The sequence below is a fragment of the Rhinolophus sinicus genome, linkage group LG11 (genome assembly GCF_036562045.2).
Source record: "Rhinolophus sinicus isolate RSC01 linkage group LG11, ASM3656204v1, whole genome shotgun sequence".
NCBI classification, from domain to species: domain Eukaryota; kingdom Metazoa; phylum Chordata; class Mammalia; order Chiroptera; family Rhinolophidae; genus Rhinolophus; species Rhinolophus sinicus.
The window spans coordinates 53,302,270-53,330,133 of record NC_133760.1 but is presented as its reverse complement, the minus strand read 5'-3'; the positions used below and the strand labels follow the sequence as shown (position 1 = coordinate 53,330,133).

The 27,864-nt window shown below is 43.7% G+C and overlaps 2 protein-coding genes across 13 annotated transcripts in view; both read left to right on the top strand.

The window, feature by feature from the left end:
• The window catches only part of GALNTL5 (polypeptide N-acetylgalactosaminyltransferase like 5), a 45,420-nt gene extending 32,326 nt beyond the window's left edge, over positions 1-13,094 (top strand). The window contains 7 exon segments of the mRNA XM_074315098.1: positions 575-741; positions 3,304-3,426; positions 5,669-5,918; positions 8,182-8,299; positions 10,841-10,990; positions 12,805-12,957; positions 12,960-13,094. Coding sequence (XP_074171199.1) covers positions 575-741; positions 3,304-3,426; positions 5,669-5,918; positions 8,182-8,299; positions 10,841-10,990; positions 12,805-12,957; positions 12,960-13,049 — 1,051 coding nt within the window. The 3' untranslated portion in view covers positions 13,050-13,094.
• Positions 13,095-16,024: 2,930 nt separating this feature from the next.
• GALNT11 (polypeptide N-acetylgalactosaminyltransferase 11) overlaps positions 16,025-27,864 on the top strand; it is a 46,890-nt gene continuing 35,050 nt past the window's right edge. For 3 of the 12 annotated variants that reach the window (XM_074315087.1, XM_074315083.1, XM_074315086.1), the window contains exons 1-2: positions 16,240-16,464; positions 21,262-21,409. The gene's annotated coding sequence lies outside the window, so the exon portion shown is untranslated. Of the gene's footprint in view, positions 16,465-16,524; positions 16,724-21,261; positions 21,410-27,864 lie in introns of those variants that run through there. The other 9 variants (XM_074315082.1, XM_074315094.1, XM_074315084.1 and 6 more) reach the window with 9 other exon arrangements.

The following is a 27,864-nucleotide window of genomic DNA, read 5'->3' as shown; positions in this document are numbered from 1 at the left end:
GCAACTTTCAAATATACATACAGTATTATTAACTAGTCAGCATGCTGTACATTACATCCCCATGACTTTTTTGTCTTATAACTGGACCCCTTTTCACCCATTTCACCCACCTCCTGCCTATGACAACCACCAATCTGTTCTGTGTGTATATAAGCTTGGTTTTTCTGGGGAAGGGGGGGCAGTTGTTTTTGTTTTTGTTTCGATTCCACATGTAAATAAGGTCATGCATATTTGTCTTTTTCTATCTGATTTATTTCACTTAGCACAATGCCTTCAAGGTCCAGTTTTATTCTTTTGCATGTGGCTGTCCAGTTTTCCCAACGCCTTTTATAGAAGAGACTGTCCTCTCCCCACTGTATATTCTTGGCTCCTTTATGGTAAATTAATTAACCATATAGGCATAGGTTTATTTCTGGGCTTTCTCTTCGGTTTCATTGATCCACATATCTGTTTTTATGCCAATACCATACTGTTTTGATGACAATAGCTTTGTAATATAGTTTGAAACCAGATCCCAAAACCTCTCAGGCATTTAGATGAATCATTTTTTTCCCCCTCTTATTGATGCCTGCAGGTGTCGTAAAAAACATTACCCAGCCAGACTACCGACTGCCAGCATTATCATTTGTTTCCACAATGAGGAATTTAATGCCTTGTTTCGAACAGTGTCCAGTGTCATGATGCTCACGCCACACCGTATCCTTGAAGAAATTATTTTGGTTGATGACATGAGCGAATTTGGTAAGATGGAACACGAACCATCTGTCTAATGTCCTTAGAAGGCAGTGCTCTCTCTCATGGTGCGTGAGTTATTTTATAGGAAGACCAGTTGTTGGGGGGCGTGGAGGCAGGCATTGTGCTACACAGGTGGGGACGTACGACTGGTCCCCATCGCATGGTGCTGGGCTAATGGGGTGGTTAGTGCTTCCACGAGGTAAATGTAGGGGCACCAACCTGGTCTTCAGAGACGATTGATGACGCTCAGGAAGAAGTGACATCTAAGCTGAGATCTGAAGGGTGAGTTGGAGTTACCTAAATGGAGAGGGAGAAAAAAGTGTTTCAGGCAGAGGAAATAGCACTGCAAAGGCCCAGAGGCAAGAGAAAACATGGTGAGCTTGGAATAGCTCTGTATTTTGTGTAGTTTCTGTATGATTATAGCGTCGTGGAGGACGGCGTGGGCAGAAAACCAGATAGGAGAAGGCAACCACTTGTGAAGGGCATTGTTTAAGTTTTATCTGGAGAAAACGGGGGGCTATCACAGGCTTAATGCAGGGAAAAGACGTGACCCAGTTACTTCACGTGGAACAATTCTAATCAGACCAACTGCAGTTAAGTACTTAGCTCTGCATGCTGACTGGCTTAGAGATTTGTGGTATTAGCACAAAATCTGATGAACTATGCTTAGCATTTGAAATTAGTGGTATGTTTTACGACTTATTTACAAACCTGAAGCAAGCCAAGAGGACCTCGATTAGTGAAAAGATGTTTGGAGTCTGCAGATTCCTGCAGGTCCATTTCCCGTGGGTGCAATCAGACATCGCGTAGGTATCCTACCTGAAAGTGTACCTCATCCACCGTGAGCCTGACCCATTGAGGGGTGGGAACAGCAAAGGGGAGGAAAAATGGTAGGAAGCACAGAAAGGGGAAGAAACTCTAGATGCGTCAACTCAAGGGTGGAATGTACCTCAAGCTGATGTCAGCTGCATTTAGGAATTGCCCACGTCGGCCAGGCACTATCCTACATGACATTACTTCTATGGGAGCCACCCATGTCAGAGGGGTACAGTGCTGTTTACTTCTAGTCTTGTGCACGAGACGGAATGTGGAGAGGTGGTCAGATTCTTCATCTGATCAGTAGCAGGGACAAACACATCTGGCCACATGTCGGGCGAGATGTCCCCTGTACAGCCATGAGCAGGGGTCAGGGTGTGTTCTCCTGCTAGACTATGGAGTTCTACCTTCTGACCCGGAAGGACAGGGGTCGTGCCCTGGGGACACAGTCCCAGGATGACCACACGACACCTCCCGCAACCTTCCAGAACCGTGAGTTCAGAGCCGCCTGCCGAGCTGCTCATACGTTCTTCCGGGGAATCCCTGCTGACGACCGAGACGGAGGTGTGCTGCCAGGCTGGACACTGCTCCTCCTCCTCCCTGGTCCACGCGCACCTGGTCTGTGGTGATGTGACCACCCCGCCAAGGAGCCTGGTCTTTGACTCTCGCAGAACCTCGCCACAGAAAATGCAGGCAACGGGGTGTGCTGTGTTCTGATGGAGCTCAGGATGAACACGTCCCTGCGATTAATGTGCGGTGATTTTGTGTGGGCTGTCGGAGAAGTTTTTCAGCTATAGCTTGTCGTTGCCAGCTGACACCAGTAGGCACTGCCAATGGACCCCCCAGCTTGGGGAGCAGGGGATGGGACCCCAGGGATCTCTCCCCACTGAGTTACATGAGAGGCATGTCCACAGCTGACCTGCTCCACCCACCCTTCTACAAGCCAACAACCTGACCTGCTGAAAAACACAAGCCCTCCACTTGATGTCAGAGATTACCGCTGCCAGAATGTCTGCTTCCTCCTCACGCTGGCTCCCCGAGTTCCTGTGTCCTAGATGTCAGAGAGGCGTCTGCAGACCTCTGAGCGGAGCTGCTGCGCCCGTCCTGCAAGTGCCTCTGAGCCGGAGCCCTGGCATTCTTTCTAAAGACGAGGAAGGAGATCCTTCCTTTGCCAAGGTCGTCATGACCTTCACCTCCTGATCCAGATTCCTAGGACTTAAGAAATTAGACTCTGAGGCGTCTGTGTCAACCTGACCGGAGCCCGGCCTCCTTTGTCATCATCGTATTAACCTCCAAATATTGAGTGGCTGTTAGGTACCAGGCTGGGTGCCCAGGGATGCATTTCTTCCTCTCATTACAGCAGGGCAAAGAGTACGGTGGATCTCCTGTCTCACTGATGAGGAAACAGAGACTCAGGGGTTTGACAACTTGTCTAAGAGTTTACTACCAAGTTAGAAGCACACTTTTTAGTAATAAAGTCCGATTGCTCCGAAGCGCCAGAGCTTAATGCTTTTTCTACTAAAATTTTAAGTGACTTATTAAAATAGAAATATTTCACTAGAAACATAGAATATTTAGTTAGGTTCATTTTTCTTTCTCTCCCTTTCGTGGGATAAAAGTTTCTTTCAAAGTTGGAACTTCTGTGGATTAGCCTGGTTTTGAGGAATCAATTGAAATTGTGATAAACTTTTTAAATTTCTGTAATTATAGTTTATAAGTTGTCAAGTGTTGAGTCATTTTTTTTTTTTCCAGATGATTTGAAAGAAAAACTAGACTATCACCTAGAAATTTTTCGGGGAAAGATTAAATTAATCAGAACCAACAAGAGAGAGGGACTGATTCGAGCGAGGCTGATTGGAGCATCTCGTGCTTCAGGTATGAACATTGCTTTTGGGACACGGCCCAGTGTTTAGGTCACAGAGATCTTTCTGCTGCTGCAGAAATAATCCTCGTGGAGACCCTCCCTGTCTGCACTGGCGTAAACAGAGCGGAAACGTATTTCAGCTGTATGGGTCTTTAATCTGACTCTGGAAGTAGTCTGCTTCAAAGTGTCAATTTGTGATTTCAGATAGAAGATATTCTTTTGCAGGGACCATAATGTCAGCCCCCTGGTACAGGCTGAGCTCCCCCAGATACAAACTCTGAGATGGAGTTGTACACGCATGGAACCCACTGGGGTGCTGGTGGGAACCACGCTTGTCAAGATGTGAGGAAAGCAAACCTTAATGGGGGGGGGGTACAGCTGATCCTACAGGAGACTCAAGCCAGGATGGGCGTCAAGTCAGGGCCTGTGAGCTCAAGACAGAATGAGAAGTTACAGAGAGAAATGTCTGTGAAGGAGAAAGGGGAGAGGGAGAAGTGTGGATCGGAAGCTTCTGGCCTGACAGCTGGGAAGGGAGAGAAGGAAGGAAGGATTTCGGGGTTGAAAGAGCTTCACAGAGGCTCAGCTGGGCTAGTGAGGAACCCCAAGCAAAGATCGCCTGTTCAAGGAATCCTGCATTGGGCCCCAACGTGCCAGTTCTAGCTCCCCTCTGCCCTGCACCCCACCACACACACATACTGCTTACTCATTGGCTGGGAGCCCCCTGGGGAGAACAAGGCTTTGGTGTGAACACTGCAGTAGATCCCAAAGATTTGGAAGCTGTCAGACCCGCTCCTCACAGAAAGTCCTCTGGAACGGAGCTCTGAGCAACACACTCCCTGGGCTGCCACCCAGAGCGGTGCAGAGAGGTCCCACGTCCAGGTAAGGGGACCAGACATGGATGAGGACAGCCCTGGCCGTGGGGAGGGGCCATTACCTGGAACGAGCCCTGAGTGGTCAACACTGCTGGGGGACTAGTCCCGAGGGGGCCAGCTATCAAGCTTCCTGGCACCTGAAGGTTAGAGGTTGTTGGCAGAATATTACACTGGAACCAAAGGCGATGGGTAACGTCCAAGGGTATTTCATCAAGCCCTATTGCAATCCAGTGAGAAACTCAGGTCCTTAGCAGGGATCCCTTATTGAGCAGAAAGCCAAATAAAAGCAAAATCAGATTGTCTTTTTCTATATTGGCCTGACTGATTGAGACACAGACAATACATGTTCATTGTCGCAAACACAACACAAGCCCCCGACACAGCATGAAAACACAGTGTTTATAGACCTCTGGTTTTATGCATTCAACACACAGGCACACGCGTACATAGCTTTAAGGATTTTTAAATATACAGAATCACACTGTCTATATTGTCCTGAGACTCACTCTTTTAATTTAATTTTAATGTTTCGGAACTTTTCCGGTGACAGTATTTAACACTCAGGTTAGTTTTTAATCATAGTGTGGTATTCCATGGGGAGTCCATGGATGGATTGCCATAATTTGTTTAGCTATTTTTCAATTGATTTTTATTTTTTACTGTTCCTAAAAAAGAAAAAAAATGCTGCACTGGCAATTCTTGTACATATATCTTTGTGCAAATGTATGCTTGTGCCTATGGGACAAATTGCTAAAAGTGGAATTGCTGGGCAAAAGGGAAGTTCGTATTTAAAATTTTGCTTCATACTGCTAACTTGTCCTAAAAAGAGACTGCACCAATGAACGGTCCTATCACAGGGTGCAAGAGGACCCCTTTCCTGGAGTCTAGCCAGCACCGGTCAGTACCAGACACATACTCTTTATTTTGGCCAGGCCATTTCACCCCATGTTCTCTAAGTAGAAGAGACCCTCATTAAAGCTTGAACTCAAAAGCAAAAATAATTATGCATCTTTACATCCCGAGCACCAAAAATCAGTGCCAAAGAAGAGATCCTCACAGTAAATATTTGCTAAATTGAGTTGATCGATCAAAGCAAGCTAAAATATTTTTTAATTGAAGGCTAGCTCAGTTCCACCTGCTTTTTTAGACTCTTCCCTAAACCCACTCTCTACACCACAGCTCACTGACTCTTTCTGAACATTTTTAGCACACGCTGGCCCACATTTTTGGTACAAAATAAAGTATGTATTTCTCGTCTCCCCCAATGGGACTGAAAGCATCTCGAGAGCCAAGCATATAGTTGTTAAATGCTTGACAAAGTAGTTGTGTTGAACTTTGATTTGGGTTGTCAGATATTTCATCCGTGTTCTTGCTTCCCCAGGGGACGTTCTCGTGTTCCTGGACAGCCACTGCGAAGTGAACAAAGTGTGGCTGGAGCCCTTGCTGGCTGCCATCCGGGAGGACCACAGAATGGTGGTGTGTCCTGTGATAGATGTCATTGACTCCAGGACCCTGGAATACCAGCCCTCTCCTCTTGTGAGAGGTACTTTCAACTGGAATCTACAATTTAAATGGGATACTGTTTTCCCTTATGAGGTGGAAGGACTAGAAGGCCCCACTAGACCCATCCGGTGAGATTTCTTCTGGTTTTGGGGAAATAGCGTATGGAAGAAAGCTGTCAGAGATTATTCCTTTACGTGCTTGGGTTTAATGACATATTGTTATTTATCTTGTTTCTACAAGTCTGTAACACTAGAATTTGGTAGGTCCCGAGTTTCTTCCATTGAAAATGAGCATCTCACCCCAGTTCTCCACACCTCTATGTTCTCTCACATGCTCGTCTTTAGAATGTGGACTTGGTTCTCAGGAGCAAGTTGTGTGCTGCTCAGTGGAAGTGCCAACACTGTGGATAGTCCAGAAAAAGTAGATGTCTTTGCCAAATTCATTTATAAAATGTTTATCCAAGGGCTTCCATCTTTAATTTTATAGGTCGAGGTGAACGTGACTTTCTTAGATTATTCGTTTTGGAAACTGTATGTGTCAATGTGAGAACAATTTAAATATTGTGACTTTTAACTGCATTTATGAGGCTATTTCTGAAGGGACTTCCTCCAGGTCACTTTCCACATTTACTGGCAACTTTTGACACCGCGCTCCCTTCTCTTCTTTTACTAGCCGGACAGTCAGCTGTAATGCGTCTTTTGGAGCAAAAATTAATATAAGACCCAGTATTATATTATATTATAATTATATTATATTATATTAATTATATAAGACCCAGTCTTATATAAGAGCTGGTATTGTATTATATTATATTATATTATACCCAGTCTTATATTAATTTTTGCTCCAAAAGACGCATTAGAGCTGATTGTCCAGCTGGGTCTTATTTTCAGGGAAACAGGGTATTAACTTCTTGGTTTCACAAACCACATGAGTAACTTTTCTAACACTGCAGCCTAGCAAGTCCTTGAGTTTTGCTTTTGTTAACTCTTGTCTCTTCAACTCACTTTAATCAGGCTTTGCCTCCTGCCAAGCTTGTTAATGGCCTTCCCACTGTAAAATCCAGTGGACAGCTCTGTCCTCATCTCACTCGGTCCGTCTGCAGTGCTGGCTGCTGCTGCTCTCTCTCTTCCCTTGGCCTCCAGACCACCACTGTCTCCTGGTCTTCCTCCTACCTCAGCAGTTGCTCCTTCCCATCCTTTGCTGATTCTGCCTCTTCTGTCCGGCCTCTTACTATCAAAGTGCCCAAGTCTCAGCCATTGGTCCTCTTCTCCATCTCCCGTTCTCACAGAGTGAATCTCATCCTCCTTCTGTCGACGGCTCCCATATTTATGTCTCCATCCCTGACCTCTCTCAGGATGCCAGACTCAGCTATCCACCTGCCTACTGGCATCTCCATGCTGACTAGACATCTCAAATATGTGCAGAACTGAATCACTGAATCTTCCCACCAGAACTCTGCTCTGCCCACAGCGGTCCCTATCTCAGTGCATGGACACTCCATCTTTCAGGTACCCAGGCCAAAAATGTGGGTGTTAGCCTTGCCTCTTCTCTTCCTTCAATATCCCACAGCCCACCCGTAAGCAAATCTGCAGGCTCTGTCTTCAGCATATATCAAAAACGTGACCACATCCGACCACCTTCATTGCTCACTTATCCAAGATTCCATCATCTTTCTCTGGGACCATTATCCAAGATTCCATCATCTTTCTCTGGGACCATTATCCAAGATTCCATCATCTTTCTCTGGGACCATTATCCAAGATTCCATCATCTTTCTCTGGGACCATTGCAACCTCCTCCACTTGGCGTCCCTACTTCCACCTCTGCCTGTCGACTCACTAATTTATCCCTAACACATTAGAGATGCTTAATAGCTACTGTTTGGAACAAATGAATGAATGAACATAGAATTGTTTTCAGACTATTTAGTTTGGTGTTATTGGGCCCTGCTACTGGCGGACAAAAAGAGATGTTTTGTAACAGGCTCGTTTTCCCAGGAGGAAATATTACAAGTTACTTAATGCCCTTAGAAAGGGGGATCTCAAAACATCACTACTCAATTCAATCGTCATCCCCATGGGCAACTCACATCCTGAAGACGATTTCCTCTCTGACCAAGACAACAGTTAATATATGTTGCTGACATCATTTGACGTGATGTATATTGCTGACATAAGAAGCAAAAGTTATGGCCTACTTTTAGATAGTTACGCTTTTAATTTAGTAATTTGACTTACTTAAATGTTACGATAATTTTGGTATTGGTTAATATGGTTCTTTTCTAGTTTTTAACTGTGTTATCACTGATACTCAATTTAATTTTGGCAAAAATCCATAATGACTGAATCTATGGAATCAATTTGATATTTATGTGCCCTTCCTTTTTAGGTCCCCTGCAATGGCTGGAGGAATTTTTGCTATGAAACGGCATTATTTTAATGAGCTTGGACAGTATGACAAAGACATGAACTTCTGGGGAGGGGAAAATTTGGAACTTTCACTAAGGGTAATTCAGATTTTTTTTTTTTTTTACATAGTTACCTTTGTACATAGGGAGTGAAATCTAACTTTAACTCACGTAATCTGCAGTGGCAATTACGCCATTTTTCTACATGAGTATCTGGTATCATTCTGGTGTCACATGAAATACACGATTTATGGGGCTTCTTGCAAAAATTGAAAACATTTAATAAAATACCTGATTTTCTTACCGTAATGTTATTTCTAATGTATGGCATCCAAGTTAATATAATAACTTGACCTATTTGTGGAGTTGTTGTCTTATGCTGATTGTCTTGGTTCTTGAAGTGTGGTGGAAATAACACAGGATTAGGAGGTAGGAGACCTGGATGCCACTAAACATACGGACTATCTCAGGTCTCAGTTGCTCCGTCTGTCAAATGGGAGGACGCAGGAGGGCTCAGTTGTCTCCTTAGTCTTACATCCTGAGATTCTTGCTACAACACTGATGAAACTAGAAATCATTATGGTATACACACCTATATACGTATACGTCTTCATGTCTCATTTCCTCTTCATTTTCGTAAATCACCGTCCTGGGGGCTTTCAGCATCCTGTGACATCATTCCGGGAACTGTCACCAGTTTCATACTGATGTCCTTAATGGGTGGCTTTTGGTCTTCCATAGACTTGAGGTTACTGCAGCATTTGTCACTGGCAAACAGCCCTTGCCAGAAGTTTTCTTGGATTTTTAGGACATTTCTGGTTCTCCTTCCCCTTGGTGGCACTCAGTTTCTTTCACAGGAATTTCTTCTTCTGCACATTTCTTAAACACGGGTGTTCCCAAGATTGTTCTTCTTGTCAACCCTCTCTTCTCACCCCATGTGCTCACAGCCATGGTGGTGGTTAATATAGTCCAAGATTTCCTTATGTGGCAAGAAGAAGCTCTACTCTGAGCCAACTGAGTACCTCTCACCTACAGCCTAACCGCCCCTGCCTTCTCCAAGGTGTCAGGGCATTCCCACAACCCAGCAACTAAAGGGAAAGCACCTGGCAGGGCGGGGCCACCAGGACCTGTGGTAGCATCTCTGTTTGGATGGGCCAGAGCCTGTGCCACACCCTTACTAGTGTTTTCCATAGCAGACCTGCATCAACTCCCATGGCTGTAACTGACACCTACCTGTATGGTGACAATACCCAAATCTAAAGTTTCAATTTAGGACTCTCTTGAGAGTTCTACTTAGGTGCAATGTGGCCATCGTTTAAGGAGCACCTTCTGCATCAGGCTGTGCCACATGCTGGGCATTTAGAAGAAGAAACATTCATTCAATCACTCATTCATTCAGCACTATTTATTCAGAGCCTATTATGTACAAGCACTGTGCCGGTTGTTAAAATACAGCAGCACACAATGCAATAGTGGTGTCTAATGCCATGAGGCTTCCATTCTATTGGGGTAGGGTGAGATTATTTGTTTAATTTTATTTTTGATAAATGTAACGAAGGAGAAATAAGGAATACTATGAGGCCGTATAAAAGGGAAAACTAGCCTTGTCTTTGGGGAAGACATGTCTTAGATGGCTCCCCTACTGAAGTGGCATTGAAGTTAAGATATCAAGGCTAAAAATGTGTTTCATTTATTCACATAGTTCTCATTATGTGTGACATGCACTGCTCTGTGTGCATCCAGTTGCTTACAGGTTACCTTCATTCGACTGTCCCATAGATATGCTAAACCCAACATTTCAAAAACAGACCTAATGTCTACTCCCTCTAGCCCCCTCCCCCTCCCATGTTCCCTCTATGGTGGATGACGTGCTCTCCATTACTTAACTGCCCAGCCCTGACACCCCTGCTGAATACTTGCTTGGTCTCCACTCTCCCTCAGCGAATCTGGTCAGTTTTACTTTTAATCATCCCTGGTCTCTGTCTGCTTTCCTTTCTCCCCGTCATATGTACCTGAATTAACATTAATAAAGTAGTAGGACGAAACGTAATTTTTATGTTTTTCTGTGTGCTTTTCTACATTAGGCAGTTTTTCGGTTGTCATATTTTACTTTTATGTAATAAAAAAGCCTTAAAAACAAGTATTAGAAAGGGTGTTAAGTACAAAAAAGATGAATGATTTAATTCAGCTATGGGCAGAATTTCTCGTGACTTGCTTCCATCCAACAATACTTAATTGCTTCAGCAAATGTGACTCTCAGAATATTGTTCGAGAATATTTTAAGACAAAATATCTTGCCCCTCTTCACACATAATTAGCACCAGAATTGGTCATGTATGAGAGAGGCAGAATCACTTAGAATTCAGAGTTAGCTATAGGACCATATTTCCTGAGTTTGAATCTTGTGCTCCGCCACTTACCAGCTCTGTGTCACTGGGCCAGCTTCTTCATCAGTCTATGTATTAGTTTCTTCATCTGTAAAATGGGGACAATCACATTAGCTACATTTTAGGGTTATTGTGAGGATTGAATGAAATAAGAAACTTAATAAATGTTAGCTATTGTATTTCTTTCAAAAAATTCACAGTTGCCGATTACAAGCAAACATACATTAATGTTTTCTGTTTTTCTTATGTTTAGATCTGGATGTGTGGAGGCCAACTCTTCATATTGCCCTGCTCTCGAGTTGGACATATTAATAAGGAACACATCGTAAACCGAACCGGAGTTACCAGAGCTGTGACATATAACAACCTCAGACTGGTGCATGTTTGGCTGGGTGAATACAAGGTAAAGCACATGTTTCTGGTCTGGAAAGCTGAGAGGGCGTACAGAGGGGGGCCTCCTCTACAGAAGTCTTCTGCCGCCTTTCCAGATAGCAGTTTTTGTTCTTGCCTCTGTTTTCCTTCAATTAGTAGCACCCGTTCAACCCATCTCCAGACTCTATTTTCTTGTCCACCCACCTCCAGACTCTATTTTCAACAAGTTCCCTCTGCTACACTTGCACCATACTTTTCATTTCTAGGGAAACTCAAGTTTCTCAGAAGTAAATAAACCAACACAGTAGACTTTTTTTTTCTTCCTGGATCTATTCCCCCTGTCCCCCCCTCAAGGATTGCCCCTCTGAAGCAAATGCCTCTCTCCCAGCTCCCATCCCCACAGGCAACTCTTTAGAGTCACTCCTCCACCTAAGTTCCCAAGTGATGTGGCTGCTGGCAGTTTGAGGACCATGCAAGAACCCCCACTCCTTCTTTTCTACCAACAGTCCAAGATTTCTATACCAAAGCCATGCCCCTTCCTTTGTGCATTGCCTCAAGGTTTAAGCCCATTACTGGGACCTAAAAGGCTGCATATACAGAGAACACGCAGTTGTGGTTCCATTTTAATTTCAAAGCTATCCATCCAGAGTCCATGCACAACGACTATGGACAGTAACCCCAACAAGACCCCCTTTTAGATACATGGGTAGAATGTGGGAGATTCTCTGTGATATCACATGTTCCGGTCTTCAGTGAATACTTTAAAAATGTTTTTTACATTACAAAAGGAATAATGCTCAATTTCTTTAATAATCTGGGTAATGTGAGTGAAACCCTTAGTGAGTAATTTCTACACAGCCACCTACCGCGTTTCCCTGAAAATAACACCTCGTCAGACAATCAGCTCTAATGCGTCTTTTGGAGCAAAAATTAATACAATTCTATAATATAACACCCGCTATTATATATATTATATATGTTATATTATATTATATTATACCCAGTCTTTAGTAAAATAAGACCGGGTCTTATATTAATTTTTGCTCCAAAAGCTGCATTAGAGCTGATTGTCCGGCTAGGTCTTATTTTTGGGGAAACACGGTAGATGCTGGGCACTGGGAATACACACACGAAAATACACTGCTTTCAAGGAGGGATCGGTCTACTTACAATACCGCTTTTAATATGGGGCAGATTGAGTCCATTAGATATTCATACTTGGGGCTTCCTTCCATCAGAGCACCTGAAAGACTAACCGGGTGTAGTGACAATAATGGCTGACACTGACATGCCACCTACTATGTGCCAGCCTTCATCTCCCAAGGGCTTTACATGTATTAAAGTGTTCAGTCCTGACAACATCATGAGGGTAAGGTCCAAAGTTACATACTAGTTCATAAGTAGAGCCGGAATTTAAACCCAGGCTGTCTTCCTCCAGAATCAATTTGCCTGTAGCTACCACATCATGCCCCATTTCTGAGACCATGAAAGTACTGACTGGGACGGGGGGAGCGAAGGTTTTTGTCCTTGAATATCATTGAGAGAGTAGGAGAAGGGATATACTGAAATAGGTGGCTGTGCTTCTTGGGCTCCTGAGAGGCAGGGCCCAACCTTTCCCTCCCCTCTACACCACCTGTGCTGTGGTCCACCACGGCACAGGCTGTGAATATGTGCGCGGTGAGTCCCAGGTCGGATGTGTGTCCCTATACAGAGGAAACCGGAAAGGCTGGGTTTTTCTTTTTAAGTTCAGATGATGAAAATGTATACTGCTATGTTATTAATCTATGTTCTGATTTTATTAGCTAAGATTTGTTTGGTGTAATGAAACTCTTTATTTCCATTTAGGAGCAGGTTTTTTTACGAAGACCTCGTCTGAGATCTATTCCCTATGGAAACATTAGTGAGCGTGTTGAATTAAGGAAACAGTTGGGTTGCAAGTCATTTCAGTGGTATTTGGAGACTGTCTTCCCAGAATTGGAGGACTCTAAGAACAGCAGCTGAAAGGAAAACAAATCATCTTCATTTATAAAGGGTTAAAGAGTCCTCTGCTCCTTCAACATAAAGAAAAGTACAAGTTTGGAACATCATGAAATTCTGTGAAATGCACTAAGAAATACAACCCAAGTAGTCTACAACAGGAGTGCGTTTTCTTTCCTCCTTTCATGATAGCTCTTAGTCCTTTGTTACTCATTTGCCACTACATTTCTGGGGTGGCAAGACCTCGAACATTAGAAATGTCACTGTCACACAGTGAAGACCCCAGCATACAATTATCTCCAATTGTTTGCCAAACTCACTTGGTCCTCGGAGACCATAGGGGCTGCCCCACTCTTGGAGCCTTTGCCAACTCCATCCCTACTCCCAACAGGCGACCTGGCCCCGTTGGTCTTCTCAGAAAGACGTTCTTAGAGAGCCTTGGTTGGTACATACCAACTTCCACTCAACTGTACTGACTCCTTTCCTGCTGCCAGTGTAGATTCTGGCATTGACACCTTGTTTGGCTGGGTTCCTGAGCTTCTGATGTCCAATCCACTTGCCTGGGTGTCCTGGTCCAGCTCACCAGGCCAGAATCCCCATTTGTCCCTGTTCACCTTTATGACGCTTGGAGATATTCCCTCTTCCCTGCTTCCGAGTTTCTCTTTTTCATGTCTGTCTCCTCCCATGACTCTGGCCTACAGCTCTCCTGACACTTCTTGCGTTAGTGCCTCATTGATAATCTGTGTTCTGACTTGAGAACTGTTTAGCTGGGGTCGGGGAAGCAGCAGCTAGATTCCATCCCTATCCCGTGTGAGCACACCCCCAGATGTCTAAGTACGTCTTTTGGGTTACAGGGATGGCTCTTGTGTTCACCCGGGTACAGATGGCTGGGAACGTGAAATATATATAATTCACAAAGACAAAGGGAATGAGAAACTGAGTGAAAGAACACACTGAAAGGAGTAAAAAGGAGTAGGGGAGACTCAGGACAGGATCACTAAACATAGTCTATGCTGGAGAAAACATAAGCTAGTTTTTACAGCAAGAAACAACTTGACTCATCTATTATGCTCATTACATCGACAAGTGAGTGGTCATGGGCCAGGTACCCTCCTAGGAGTTGCAGTGCAACAGACAGAGCAGGCAAACGTCCCTCCCTCCATGGAGCTTGTATTCTTTGAGATAATATATACGATGTAAAGAAAAAAAAGACCAGTTTATGATCTCTTTATTCCTATGTATTTAGCAAAATACTCTATAAAGTCTATTGCTAGAAAGACGTGGGAAAAACCTGTGCTCATGTATTGCAGATGGCCAGAGTAACTTGACTGCACCTTGAAATGGTCAGTCTGGCTGCACAAAATAAGCACCACATTATGATTACATATTCTTGGCCCATATTTATACCTTAGTTGCTTCTAGAAATTAATAAAACTTGATTATAAGAAACCCGTGGATCTATTAAAATCGGAGTAAAATACGAAATAGAAATTTTGTGGTAGAAGGAAAAAATAATTATAGTACTATAAATATAGAGTATCTTCTTGAAGTAACAACTTTTTATAGTTTTGAAATTTGAGAATATATATACAGAAAATGCCAAAAAAATGTCTACACATTTTAAGAAAGGAAAACTGTATTAAAATTGTAATACTCAACATATGCCGATAACAGAGGATGAATATAAGTTACGTTTGTATACCGGGGGTGCCAAAGAAATGTATACAAGTGGACACTTTAGTCAACGTTGCTCAAGCAGTAGTTCACCATAATAAGAAGTGTCTGGACGCTGATGGTAGCCACTTTGAGCACCTCTTGTAATTGCAGAAGTCAAACATGACTTGTGTTCATCTTTTGTTATTGGTACATATTGAGTATTACAATTTTAATACAGTTTTCTTGTCTTAAAATGTGTGTGCATTTTTTTTTGGCACCCTCTGTGTGTGTATATATATGTGTGTGTAAGGATAAAGGAGGATGTTGTAAATATCAGCTTTGTGGAAAGAAAAAGCAATGTTCTTTTCCTTAGAGCCCTGGGCCTAATATTAACTCTCAGTTTTGTAATAATTTAGTTTCAGGTAGTAGATCACATGGATGAATCTTAGGAATGATGTAGCTTGTTGTTTAAACATTCTCCTCTTGGATATTGTTTCAGTTGATTCAGGGAAAGAAAACGAATCAGAATCAACATCCAACTATTTGGTGTGATTGGAAGGAAATCTATAGTTGCTTGTAGGTGCCAGTATTTTGTTTTTATATGGAAGTTTAAAAATCTGATTTGTGTTCTGGAGCTAGCTAACATGCTCAAGGCTCGTCATAAAACACCGTTTTGGGTATGATCAAATGCTCACACAAAGCTTAAAATTAAGCCTGGGAGCTCTGTAACTAAAGCCTACTTCTAGGAATTTACCCTAAGACACATCTGTATGAAAGAATTAAGAATTTACACTTATTGAGCTCTCATTGTTTCATACCCCGTGGTACATACTCTGCACGGATTATCTCATTTCATCCACACAACTTTCTGAAATAGATCCTATTGTTATCCCCATTTCACAGATGAGAAAACTAACGTTAGAATTTGGGGTGAGGGTTGCAAGATTTAGCAAGTGAAAAATACAGGACGCCTGTTAAATTTCAATTTTGGATAAACAATACGTACTTCCATGGCACATATTTATAGCAAACTATATTTTGTTTGAAATTCAGATTCCAGGTCTGTATTTCATCTGGCTAACTGTATGTAGGGACAAACTAGCACAGCTCTTCAACGAGCCTTGCAATCAGCCCAGCCTCAAAAAGCCTGCGTTTAAGCACAATGCTGCACTGCAAAGGGCATTTCAGTGTCCTTTGTGTTGTGTGAGCAGCTTGGAGGTCTCGGTAAGATGCAGTCGGTGTGGCTGGTGTGCGGTTTAAGCTACAGCGTGTCTAGCAGCCGCCTGGTGACACTGACGTGGCGTCACGCTGTCGCTCCACGGGAGGGCTACACTTTGCACTCAAGCACCTACGTGGGAGGTTTCTGCACAGCTTCTCTGAAGGGCTTATCGTCACGTCGACATTTTGACCGACGTTTCTTACATCTTAAGTGATGTTGAACATCTTTTCGTATGTTTTAGGACATTTGTCTTCCATAAGGCTTTTTATAACAGGAGAAAACCCGAAGGCCACCGTGACAGACCCCAGGGGCCAGGCCCCCACGGGAGGCCTGGAGACCGACGGGACCACAGAGGGGTCGCAGCGCCACCTGCGCACGGTGACGTCACCCGCGGCGCGCGGGGGAGGGGAGGGGGAGCGGGGGGCGTCACGTGGTCTCGGCGGCGCTCAGCCTCCGGCCGACGCTGCGGCGCGGGCAGTGGGCGAGCCCCCCGGGGCCTGGGCGCCCGTGGCCGCCGCCGCTCCCCGTGCCGCGCTGGCTCTCGGGCACTCGGGCCGCGGGAGCTGGTGCGGCTCGGACCGGGGCTGTGGCGGGAGGGAAGATGCCGCAGTCCGAGTCCCGGAAGGCCGGGATCCCGCCTCGCCCGCGTCCGGGTGAGTAGCGCGCGGCCCGCGGCGCCTGACCCCGCGCGGCCACCGTCCCCTCCCCGCAGCGCCCCGGGCGAGCGTCTGCGGCGCGCGCGGCCCCTGCGCGAGGCCCCGGGGCTGAGGCTGCGCCGGGCGGGCGGGCGGCCCGCGCCTCCGCGGGGCAGAGCAGAGGCCCGGCGTCTGGGCGCCCGATCTCGGTGCTTCGGGCCGCGGTGCTGACCGAGGAGACGCCGGAGACCTGGGCGCCCGCCCCGAGGAACTTCCGGTGGGGCTGGAGCCCTTCGCTGCGGGCGGGCGGGGGGCTGCGGGCGGCGCGGAGTGGGCGGGAGTCGGGCCGGGGCCGGGGCCGCGCGTGCGGCTCCATCGCTGTCGGGTCCCAGACGTGATGGTGGGAAACTTCACACATGAAAACTAGGGAGGACCGAATGATGCACCCCCACAAGCCTCAGTTTCCACAGTGCTCAGGCAGTGGTCACAAATCCCTGTGAGTCTGAAAAAAAAAAAATTAAAATTTTTTTTTTTTTTTTAAATAACAGCTGGTTTGTGCCAATCAGGACTTGAACCAGAGCCACACATGGCATTTGGTTGATGAGTCTCTTGCTTCCCTTTTCGTTTCTTTTGCAATGTACGTGTTGAAATTGGGTTATCTGCCTTGTATAATTTTCCACATTCTTAAAATTGATGCTGTTCGGATAAATAGAAGAATGTCAAGTCCACACCCTCCAATTCCGATAGACTTCACCCTTTGAGGAATATTAATGTACTCAGGATGGATTAACTTTGGTTTTCTATCATTAAAGATTTGGCTCAGCATTCCTGTTTACCTCTGTATTATGAAAACGGTTGGTTTTCCAAATATAAAACGGAATTACACCTTTGAATATGCTTTTCATACTACTGTGCACCGACAAGATACTGTGCTGCCGCTCTCCTCCCCAAATCAGTTTTAGGCTAGACTTTCTTTTATTTTTATATTCCACTCAATTTTTCCCTTTTACCTAGAAATACCATATGTTGAGATCTTCTCTGCCTTCAGAAAAATTGAAATCAGAAAACCTGCCTTCAATATGAACGTATTGGGCGTCTCATGTTAAATGTCATGGAAGAGGAGTCCGCGCTTTTCACATCTTCTCATGACATTTTCTTTTGCTGTTCCTTGCAACTTGAGGTGTTTTTTTTCTTTTAACTTCAAAAAATTGTGATAATACACATAACATGAAGTTTATACATTTTAACCATTTTGAGTGTACAGTTAAGTAAATTTATAGTATTGTGTCACCATCACCATGATTTCCAAGTTTTTCATCATCCCAAATAGAAACTGTAACCATTCAGCAGTAACGCCCCGTTCCCTTCTCCCCTTTTATGAATTTGCCTGGTCTAGATTCCTCATGGAAGTGGAATCATACACTATTTGCCCTTTTGTGTCTGGCTCATTTACTTCATGGTCAAGGTCCCCTCGTGTTATAGCATATATGAGACTTCACTTCTTTTTATGGCTGAATAACACTCTGTATCACAATTTGTTTATCACTTATCTGTTGATGGACACGGCTGTTTCTGCCTTTTGGCTGCTGTGAATAATGCTGCTATGACTATGAGTTTACATGTTTGTGTGTGAGTGTCTGTTCTTTGGGGTGTGCACCTAGGAGTGGGATTCATTTCCTTCTGGTAGCCTGAGCCCTAAATTGCTCTTCTTTCTCTGATTTCCTAAGGTGGAAGCTTAGGTTATTGGTTTCAGGTCTTTCTTCTTTTCTGATATATTCACTTAATGCTATACATTTCTCTTCAAGTTCTGCTTTTGCTGCATCCCACACATTTCGATGTTACATTTTCATTTAGTTCAAAATAAATTTCTCTTGAGACTTTAATTTCTAGATATCTGAGGGGTGTTATTTTGTTTTGTTTTGTTTAGTTTTCTGTTATTGATTTCTGGTTTAATTTCATTATGTCTAAGAACAGACTTTATATGATTTCTAATCTTTTAAGTCTATTAAAGTGTATTTTTATGGCCCAGAATGTGGTCCACATAGATGAGTGTGGGCTAGAGAAGAATGTATTACATATTCAGCTGTTGTTGGATGGAGTTTTCTATAAATATCAGACCAAGTTGATTGATAATACTGTTCAGGTCATGTTTCCTTATTGATTTTCTGTGTGCTTGAGCGATCAGTTACTAACAGTGTTGTTGAAGTCTCCAGCTGTAATAGTCGATTTGTCTCTTTTTTCATTTTTCACAGTTTTTGCTTCATGTATTTTGAGACTTTCTCCTGAGGTGCATACGTGTTCAACATTGTTACATTTTCTTGGAGAATTACCTCTTAACACTTAATGACCCTCTTTATCCCCGATTATCAGACAAAGTCTGCTTTGTTTGAAATTAATATAATTATTCCAGCTTTCTTTTGGTTAGTGTTAGCATGGTATACTTTTTGATCCCTTTACTTTGAATGTATCTTAGTCTTTATATTTAAAGTTAGTTGCTTGTAGATAACAAATATGTCTACATGTTGGATGTTGTGTTGTTCTGTCCACTGTGACAATCTCTCTCTTTTGTTTGTTGTGTTGACACCATTCACATCTGAAGTGATTATTGATATAGTTGGATTAATATCTTCCATGTTTGTAACTGTTTTGTATTCATTCCTTTTTTCCATTGTTTCTTTTTAATTGGCCATTTTATATGATTCAACTTTATCTCCTCTCTTAGTATTTATTTGTTTGCTATACTGTTACAAAATAACACAAACTTAGTGTTGTGAAACAACATAATTTATTATCTTAGGGTTCTGGAGAGAAGTTAGAAGTTTGAAATGGGTGTCAGGGGCTAAACTCAGGATGTTGGCAGGGCTGTGTGCCTTTCTGGAGGCTCTAGGGGAAAATCCTACTCGTGGCGCTCTTCCTCCACCCTCAAAGCCAGCAATAGTGGGTCAAGTTCCTTTCACATTGCATCATTTGATCTTCTCTGCTGCCTTTCTCGTCCACATTTCAGGACTCTGATTACATTGGGCCCATCCAGATAGTCTAGGATAATCTCTGTGTTTTAAGGTCAGGTGATTAGCGACCCTAATTCCACCTCCTCCCTTAATTCTTGGGATTAGGATGTGGATATTCCTGGGGGACCATTTTTCTGCCTACCACATAGCATTATCAATTACATACCTTTTTAAAAAAATTTGGTGGTAGCTCTGGAGTTTTCAATATACATTGTAAACTAACCTGAGTCTGCCTTAACTGTATGTTGCTTGACGTGTTGTACAGGTACCTTACTAATAAAGTAGCCCCAATTTCTCCTTCCCATCCTTGTGACATTACTGTTACTCATCCACTTACCAGCATGTTACGATCCAACACATTGTTACTCTATTACTTAAATAGTTGTTTTTTTAGATCAGTGAAAATAAGAGAGAAAAGATTTTTATTGTCATTTCATTTATTTCCTCTCTGATGGTCTTTTTTCTCCCCTTGCAGGGCAGTCAGCTGACAATGAATTCCTCAATTTCTGTTTGTCTGAGGAAGTCTTTATTTGTCCTTCTCTTTTGCAGGATAGTATCAATGGATATACACTTATAATGTAGTGGATTTTTTTCTTTCGTACTTTAAATATTTCACTCTTCTTTTTTTTCTCTGTAAATGAGGTGTTTTTCCCTCCCTGTGGTTTCTTTCAGTATTTTGTCTGTCTTTTGATTTTTCTGAATACGGTATACCTAGGTAGGGTTTTGTAGGGTATTTAATCTGTTTGGTGTTCTCTCAGCTTCCTGGGGTCTGTCATTAATTTTGGAAAGTTCATGGCCATTATTACTTCAAGTATTTCTTCTGCTTCCTTTTCTCTCTCTTCTGATAATACATTAATGTGCATGTTATACTTGTTGAAAGTGTCCCATAATTCTTGGATCTTCTGTTTTTTTCCATTCTTTTTGCTCTCTGCATTTCAGTTTGGGACACGTCTGTTGACCTGTATTCAAGCTTACTGCTTCTTCGGCTGTGTGCAGTCTACTGATGAGCCCGCGGAAGGCAGTTTTCAGGGCTGTTACAGCGTTCTTGATTTTCGTCACTTCCTTTTGATTCATTTTTAATTCAAGTTTCCGTCTCAGTGTTTACATTATCAATCTGGTCTTGCATGTTTTCTCTTCTTCCATTAGAGCTCTTAACATATTAATTATGGCTATAAAAATCCCTGTCTGAAAATACCTAAACCAGTGTCATCTGAGTCCGGTTCTAACGATTGCAGACTGTATTTTCGAACTATATTTTCTCTTGCCTTTTGCTATGCTTTGTATTTTGTTGTTGTTATTGAAAGCCTGACATGTTGTATCAGGTAATTGGGACTGATAGAGGTTTGCCTATGTTTAATGGAGCCTCAGGTGCCAGAGACTTCACATTCTTCTGGTGCCCTTGTTTTTATCTTCCCACTGGACTTTGGGGTTTTCTAATTACAGTACTCTTCCCCAGAGAGAGTCTGTGTCCTGCAGCTCTTTCAGCTATAACCCACCTTTATGGTATTTGGAGCCCTGTTGGTGGTAAAGCGTGAGGGAGGGTAAGAGTTCTGTAATCTTCTGCTTAAGTGTGAGCCTGTGTCCTGAACAAGTGGTATAGCTGTTTCCCCCTGCAACCGATTCCCTTCCGTAGCTGCACTTCCCATCCTATTTCCTATAAGCCTTGACCTTTGTTGATTATTGTTTTACGCCCTAGGTTAGACTGGGAGGGCAGAAGGGGCAGGAGTGGGAGGCGTGTCCTTCCCCAACCATTGTTATGGAGAAGGCTGTGGGCAGGTTTCACAATGACTACTCTTCTCCCTGCCAGAGTCACCAGGGGATCTTTGTGGGATCTTTACCTTCACCTTGAGGACCTGGTGGGGTTCCTGGAGGTGAACCCCACACAGTGCGCCCTTCTCCCAAGACTGCATCCCTGGAGTTTCTAACTCTCGTGGGTCCAGCAGCTTTTGCTACAGGTAAGCAGATCTCACCTGTGTGTCTCCAGGTTTTACGTGGCAGTTCGCCCTGTAACTGCACTTCTTCAGTGGATCTAAAAGTGTCACTAATTTTCAGTTTCCCAAGCTTTTCTAGTTGTAAGGATGGGAGTGGGCTTCTAAGCAGAAGTCACCTCTATTCTTTTTTTAAATTTAACTTTTTAAAACTTATTTTTCAGTTAAAGTTGACATACGTTATTATATTAGTTTCAGGCATACAATACAGTGATTAGATATTTACATACCTTACGAAGTGTGGACAAGGGGAAGAAAGGGGGTCCTATGGAAAGTAACCGCACAGGGTGATCAGGTCATAAACTTCCAAGGCTTATCATCTTGGCCTAAGCAGCCCCGCCCATTGTTTCTGTGCCTCTAGGTTAAAATGCCTTTGAAATGCCTCTTTTCAGATCCCTCCTTCCAAGACATAATCACCCTCAAGGGAGCAAATAGTCATAACTATCCTGTAATCCAATCCTCACTGCCCCCTTTCTCCCAGCTTCCTATAATCTTCCTTGTCCCCTGTTTAAGTTCAAATGCATGAAAGGAACTACAGAACTGTTGATTTGAGAACTTGCTCTCCAGCCTATGTTGTCAGTTTGGTGACTATCAAATAGGGTTCTTTCTATATAATGTCATCTGCAAATAATGACAGTTTTATTTCTTCCTTTCCAATTTGGATGCCTTTCCTTTCTTTTTCTTGTCTGATTGCTGTGACTAGCGCTTCCATTACTGTGTTGAATAAAAGTGGTGAAACTGGACATACTTGTCTTGTTCCTGATCTTAAAACTTTCAGCTTTTTACCATTGAGTATGATGTTAGCTGTGGGCTTGTCGTATGTGGCCTTTATTATGTTGAGGTCTGTACCCTCTATCTCCACGTTGCTGGAAGTTTTTATCATAAAAGGATGCTGGATTTTGTCAAATGCTTTTTCTGTATCTGTTGATGTAATCATGTGATTTTTATCCTTCATTTTGTTTCTGTAGTGTAGCGTGTTAATTGAATTGTGGATATTGAACCAACCTTGCATCCCAGGAATATATCCCACTTGATCATAGTATATGATCTTTTTACTGTTTTGCTGAATTTGGTTTGCTAATATGTTGTTCAGGATTTTTGCATCTATGTTCATCAGGGATATTGGCCTATACATTTTTTTGTAGTGTCTTTGTTTGGTTTTGGTATCAGGGTAATGATGGCCTCATAAAAATGAGTTTGGGAACCTTCTCACCTCTTCAGTTTTTTGGAATAATTTGATAAGGATCGATATTCTTCTTGAATTGTTAGGTGAAATTCACCTGTGAAGCCATTTGGTCTAAGGCTTTTGTTTGTTGGATTTTTTTGATTATTGATTTGATTTTGTTAGTAGTTATTGGTCAGTTCAGATTTTTTGTTTCATCCTGATTCCATCTTGGAAGATTGTATGTTTCTAGGAATTTATTCATTTCTTCCAGGTTGTCCAGTTTGTTGGCCTATAATTCTTTGTAGTGTTTTCTTATAACCCTTTGTATTTCTGTGGTGTCAGTTGTCACTTCTTTTTCATTTCTGATTTTATTTGGGCCCTTTTTCTCTTTTTTTGATGAGTGCGGCTAAAAGTTTGTCAATTTTGTTTATCTTTTCAAAGAACCAGCTCTTGGTTTCATTGATCTTTTCTATTGTGTTTTTAGACTATTTCATTTATTTCCGCTCTGACCTTTATAATTTCCTTTCTTCTATTCACTTTGGGCTTTGTTTGTTCTTCTTTTTCTAGTTCTTGTAGGTGTGAGGTTAGATAGTCTAAGATTTTTCTTGTTTGTTGAGGTAGGCCTGTATTGCTATGAATTTCTCTCTTAAAACTACTTTGGCTGTGTCCTACAGATTTTTAGGTTGTTTCATTTTCATTTGTCTCTAGGTATATTTTGATTTATTCCTTGATCTTGTTGTTAACCCATTCATTGTTTAGTAGCGAGTTCTTTAGCTCCCATGTGTTTGTGTTTTTGGTTTTATTCCTGTAATTGATTTCTAGTTTCATACCGTTGTGATCAGAGAAGATGCTTGATACCATTTTGATCTTAAATTTACTGATACTTGTTTTGCGTCCTAACATGTGGTCTACCCTGGAAAATGTTCCACATGCAATTGAAAAGCATATATATTCTGTTGCTTTTGAGTACAATGCTCTAAACATGTCAATTAAATCCATCTGCTCTAATGTGTCATTTAAAGCCACTTTCCTTATGGATGTTCCGTCTGGATGATCCATCCATTGATGTCCATGGGATGTTACAGTCCCCCAGTACTACTGTATGTCTTTCCCTTTATGTCCATAGGTGCTCCGATGTTGGCTGCATACATGTTTACAAGAGTTATATGCTCTTGTTGGATTGATCCCTTATCAGGCTGACTGACTGTGAGAGGGCTTTTGTGCAGGGGCTGACCACATGGAGCAGGAGTCACTTTAGTGGAGCTCTGGTGCTAGCTGAGTCTGCCCTTGAGGTGTGGTGTTTGTGGAGCTGGTTGGGTGGTGCTCTGGTGTGGTCTGAAGCAGGTCACCGGATGTGTTGCTTCTGGAGTCTCTTGAGGGGGGCTCTGGTGCAAGCCAAGGTCAGCTGCCTCTTGTGCTGGGTTTGGAGCCTGTTGGTAGGTGCTACAGTGATTTGCAGTTTGTTGCTACTTGTGCTGGGTTTACAGGCACTTGGGAGAGGCTATGCTGCGAACTGAGCCTGGCTCCCACTTATGCCGGGCTTGGGACCCTTTGGTGGGCACCACGATATGAGCTGAGGCCAGCCACCACTTGTGCCAGGCATGTGGTCACTTAGATGAAGCTACATTCAGGCCAGGATTGGCCACTGCTTATGCTAGATTTGGGGCCACCTGATGGGAATTACAACGCCAGTTGAGACTGGTTGCCACTTGTATGGGTCATGGGGCTGCGTAGCAAGATCTACCGGGCACACTGAGGTCGACTACTGCTTTTTTGGGGTTAGTGGACCTTTAAGAGATTTGGGGAAAGTCTGCAGCCAGGTGGGAGAGTTGGGTGGGGTGGGGTGTCAGGGAATCACCTGGATGGAGTGAATGGTATGAGCTAGGTTAATGGACAGCTCAGATTTGGTGCCCATGTACACCAGGTTGGCTGGGTGGGAGGAAACTTCAAGGAAACGGTGGCACTTGGCAGCACTTCGTCCCTTGAGAAAGTCGCTCTGACTGCTGCTGCTCCAGCCCTTGTCCTGAAGTTAGTCAATTTATGTCCTCCCAGTATGTCCCTGGTACTTTTTAAGCTGCTGCCCCTGCACTGGAGCTTAGAGCGAGTGGGTTTGTGAGGGAGTGTGCGCAGTCCTTTTAAGAGAAGCGCCTCAGTATTTGGAAGCCCCTTGTCTTTCTCTGACACAATCCCTGTTGGTTTCTAGCCAGATGTTATGGGGACTCCTCCCCCTGGCACTGATGCCCTGGGTTGGGGAGCCCAGAGTGGGGCTGGGACCCCTCGCTCCTCAGGTGGGATCTCTGCAGCTGAGCTATCCCTCCCGATGCTGAATTGCCACACTGTGGGTGTGGGACCTGCCCATTTCATGTCTCTGCCCCTCCTACCAGTCTCGATGTGGCTTCTTTATAAGCTTACTTATAGGAATTCTGTTCAGCTCGCCCTCAGGTGGTCTTCAAGGGTGGTGGTTCTGTAATTTGGTTGTAACTCTGGCGTAGTTGTGGGCACAGGGTTTACCTATTCTGCCATCCTGAGCGCAAGTCCCAGTCTTTTTTTAACTTAGATTTTATGACCTAGATTTTACCATCTCGCGTGAACTAGATGGCAGGACTCCCGTACTGCATCTAGATTTGATTAGGTAGGCTAAATTTGAGATTTCATTTTAATTACCTGTTAATAATGATTTCAAGTTACATTTCCTGATAGCTTTGGCTTTCCTTAGAGAAGCTTTTCGCTTTGAAATATATTTTTCTTGCAAGTATAAAAATATCGTGCGACTCTTCAGAAAAACTTTTTGTAGGTGTTATTTTGTACTTTATAGTCAACAAGAGCCATAAGAGCTCTATCTTTGTGAAATTTCCTGTTTAGACTTATTTGCACAGCAAGATGCTCCAACCCTGGAATCAGCCAATCCTCCAAGGAGCTCTAGTTCCTTCTAGTGGAACATGGTATTTAAAAAACCACATCGTTGCTTTTAGGCACTCTCAATAAACAGAGCCAGTAATATGTTTGTGTTCTGAGATTTATATTGACTTCTGTATCTAAATATTTAAAAACCATGTGTTTGGACCATACCACGATGGTGCACTAGGTAAACAGTGTGTTTACCTTCTCTCACAACCACATCAAAATTACAACTAATCCAGAAAACAACCATTATTAAGAATCACCTAAAATCTTGCTGAACTGAAGCCCTTCAACTAAGAATGCGCCCTTCAACAAGAAGCCATGTCCAGACTGGTAGGAAGGGCAGAGATGCGGAAGGGGCTGGTCCCACTCCCACTGTCACCATTAAAGATCTGCAGGGATATTTCAGCTGTGGGGGTATCCCGCATCCCCCAGAGGAGTGAGAGGTCCCAGCCCCACCCCAGCCCAGGGTTCCAATGCTGGGACGAGAAATCCCCATAATTTCTGGCTGTGAAAATCAGCGGAGATTGTGACTGAATAAGATGGAGGTGGCTGTGCTCTGAGGCAGTCCTCTTAAAGGGACTGCGCGCGGACTTACCACCAATGGAATCGCTCACTCTGAGCTCCAGCTCTGGGGCAACCAATGGAGACGTAGTAGGGACATATGGTGGGGAACTGAGTTGTCTGGCTTGGCACGGGGGCTGGAGAGGCGGCTTTCTCCTGGATGGAGGAGCTGGCAGAGGCCACTGTTTCTTTGTTGAGCCCTCCCCCTTCCCAGCGTATGGACACAGGCAGGGCCATGTCTGAGTCTCCACCTTAGTTTGCCATGCCTGGCTATTCGAGACCTCGTCCCACCCAACTTACACACACACACCCAAACTGCTTCCAGTGCCTTTTTCATACAAACTGCCTGCCTTAGCTCATGCTGCAGACTTCCTAGGGTCTCTCAAAGGTTCGTGGAACCGAGACAAGCAGCAACTGGCTTGAGCGTGTCTTGTACTTGTCACTGAGGAGCCCTAAGCTCGGCACTAGTGGCAGCTGGCCTTGGTTCGTGGCTTGGCCTCTCAAAGTGCTTCCAAGCACAGAATGGAAGGCAACCATCTGCGGATTTCTTTGTGGCTCCTTCCAGGTGGCCCTGGGTGGGGCACGAGCTGAAGTAGACCTACAGCAGATCCCCTCCAAAGTGGTCCTGGGGCTGGAGCCCACAGTGGCCAACTTCAAAATGAGCTGGAGCATCATCCAGTCACCTCCAAGTATGACACACCCAAGTGGCAGACTGGGCAGGCACCTGAGCCCTGCTGAGGCAGATCCTGCTCTGTAGGATCAGCCCCTGAACAACAACCCTTCCACTGTAGTCAAGGCCAGTCCTCACAACCAGTGAGCCCAAAGGTCAGTCCTTCCCACTGATGTGCAGTTATCAACCAAGGCTCAACTACAACAGGAGGGCACACACAGCCCACACAAGGGACACACCTGGAGCACATGGCTGCACCACTGAACCCCACAGCACACCTACTACATAAGCCCACTCTACTAAGACCGGAAGACATAGCAGCCCTACCTAATACATGAAAACAAACATAGGGAGGCAGCCAAAATGGGAGGACAAAGAAACATGTCCCAAATGAAACAACAGGACAAAGCTCCAGAAAAAGAACAAAGCGAAACAGAGATAAACAATCTATCAGACACAGAGTTCCAAACACTGGTTATAAGAATGCTCAGTGATCTCAGGGAGAACTTCAACAGAGAGATAGGAAGCATAAAAATGGAGATGGAAACCCTGAAAAAGAACCAGTCAAAAATAAAGGATACAATAATGGAAATGAAGAACATATTACAGGGAATCAACAGATTAGATGAAGCAGAGGATCCAATCAGCGATGTAGAAGATAAGGTAGCAGAAAATACCCAACCAGAACAGCAAAAAGAAAAAAGAATCCAAAAAATTGAGAGTTTAAGCGGCCTCTGGGACAATATCAAGTATACCAACATTCACATTATAGGGGTATCAGAAGGAGAAGAGGCAGAGCAAGGAATTGAAAACCTATTTGAAGAAATAATGACAGAAAACTTCCCTAACTTGGTGAAGGAAATGGACATACAAGCCCAGGAAGCACAGAGTCCCAAATAAGATGAACCCAAAGAGGCCCACACCAAGACACATCATCATTAAAATGCCAAAGGTTAAAGACAAAGAATCTTAAAAGCAGCAAGAGAAAAGCAGTTAGTTACCTACAAAGGAGCCCCCATAAGACTGTCAACTGATTTTTCAACAGAAACTTTGCAGGCAGAGGGATTGGCAGGAAATATTCCAAGTGATGAAAAGCTACGACATACTACAAAGATTGCTGTA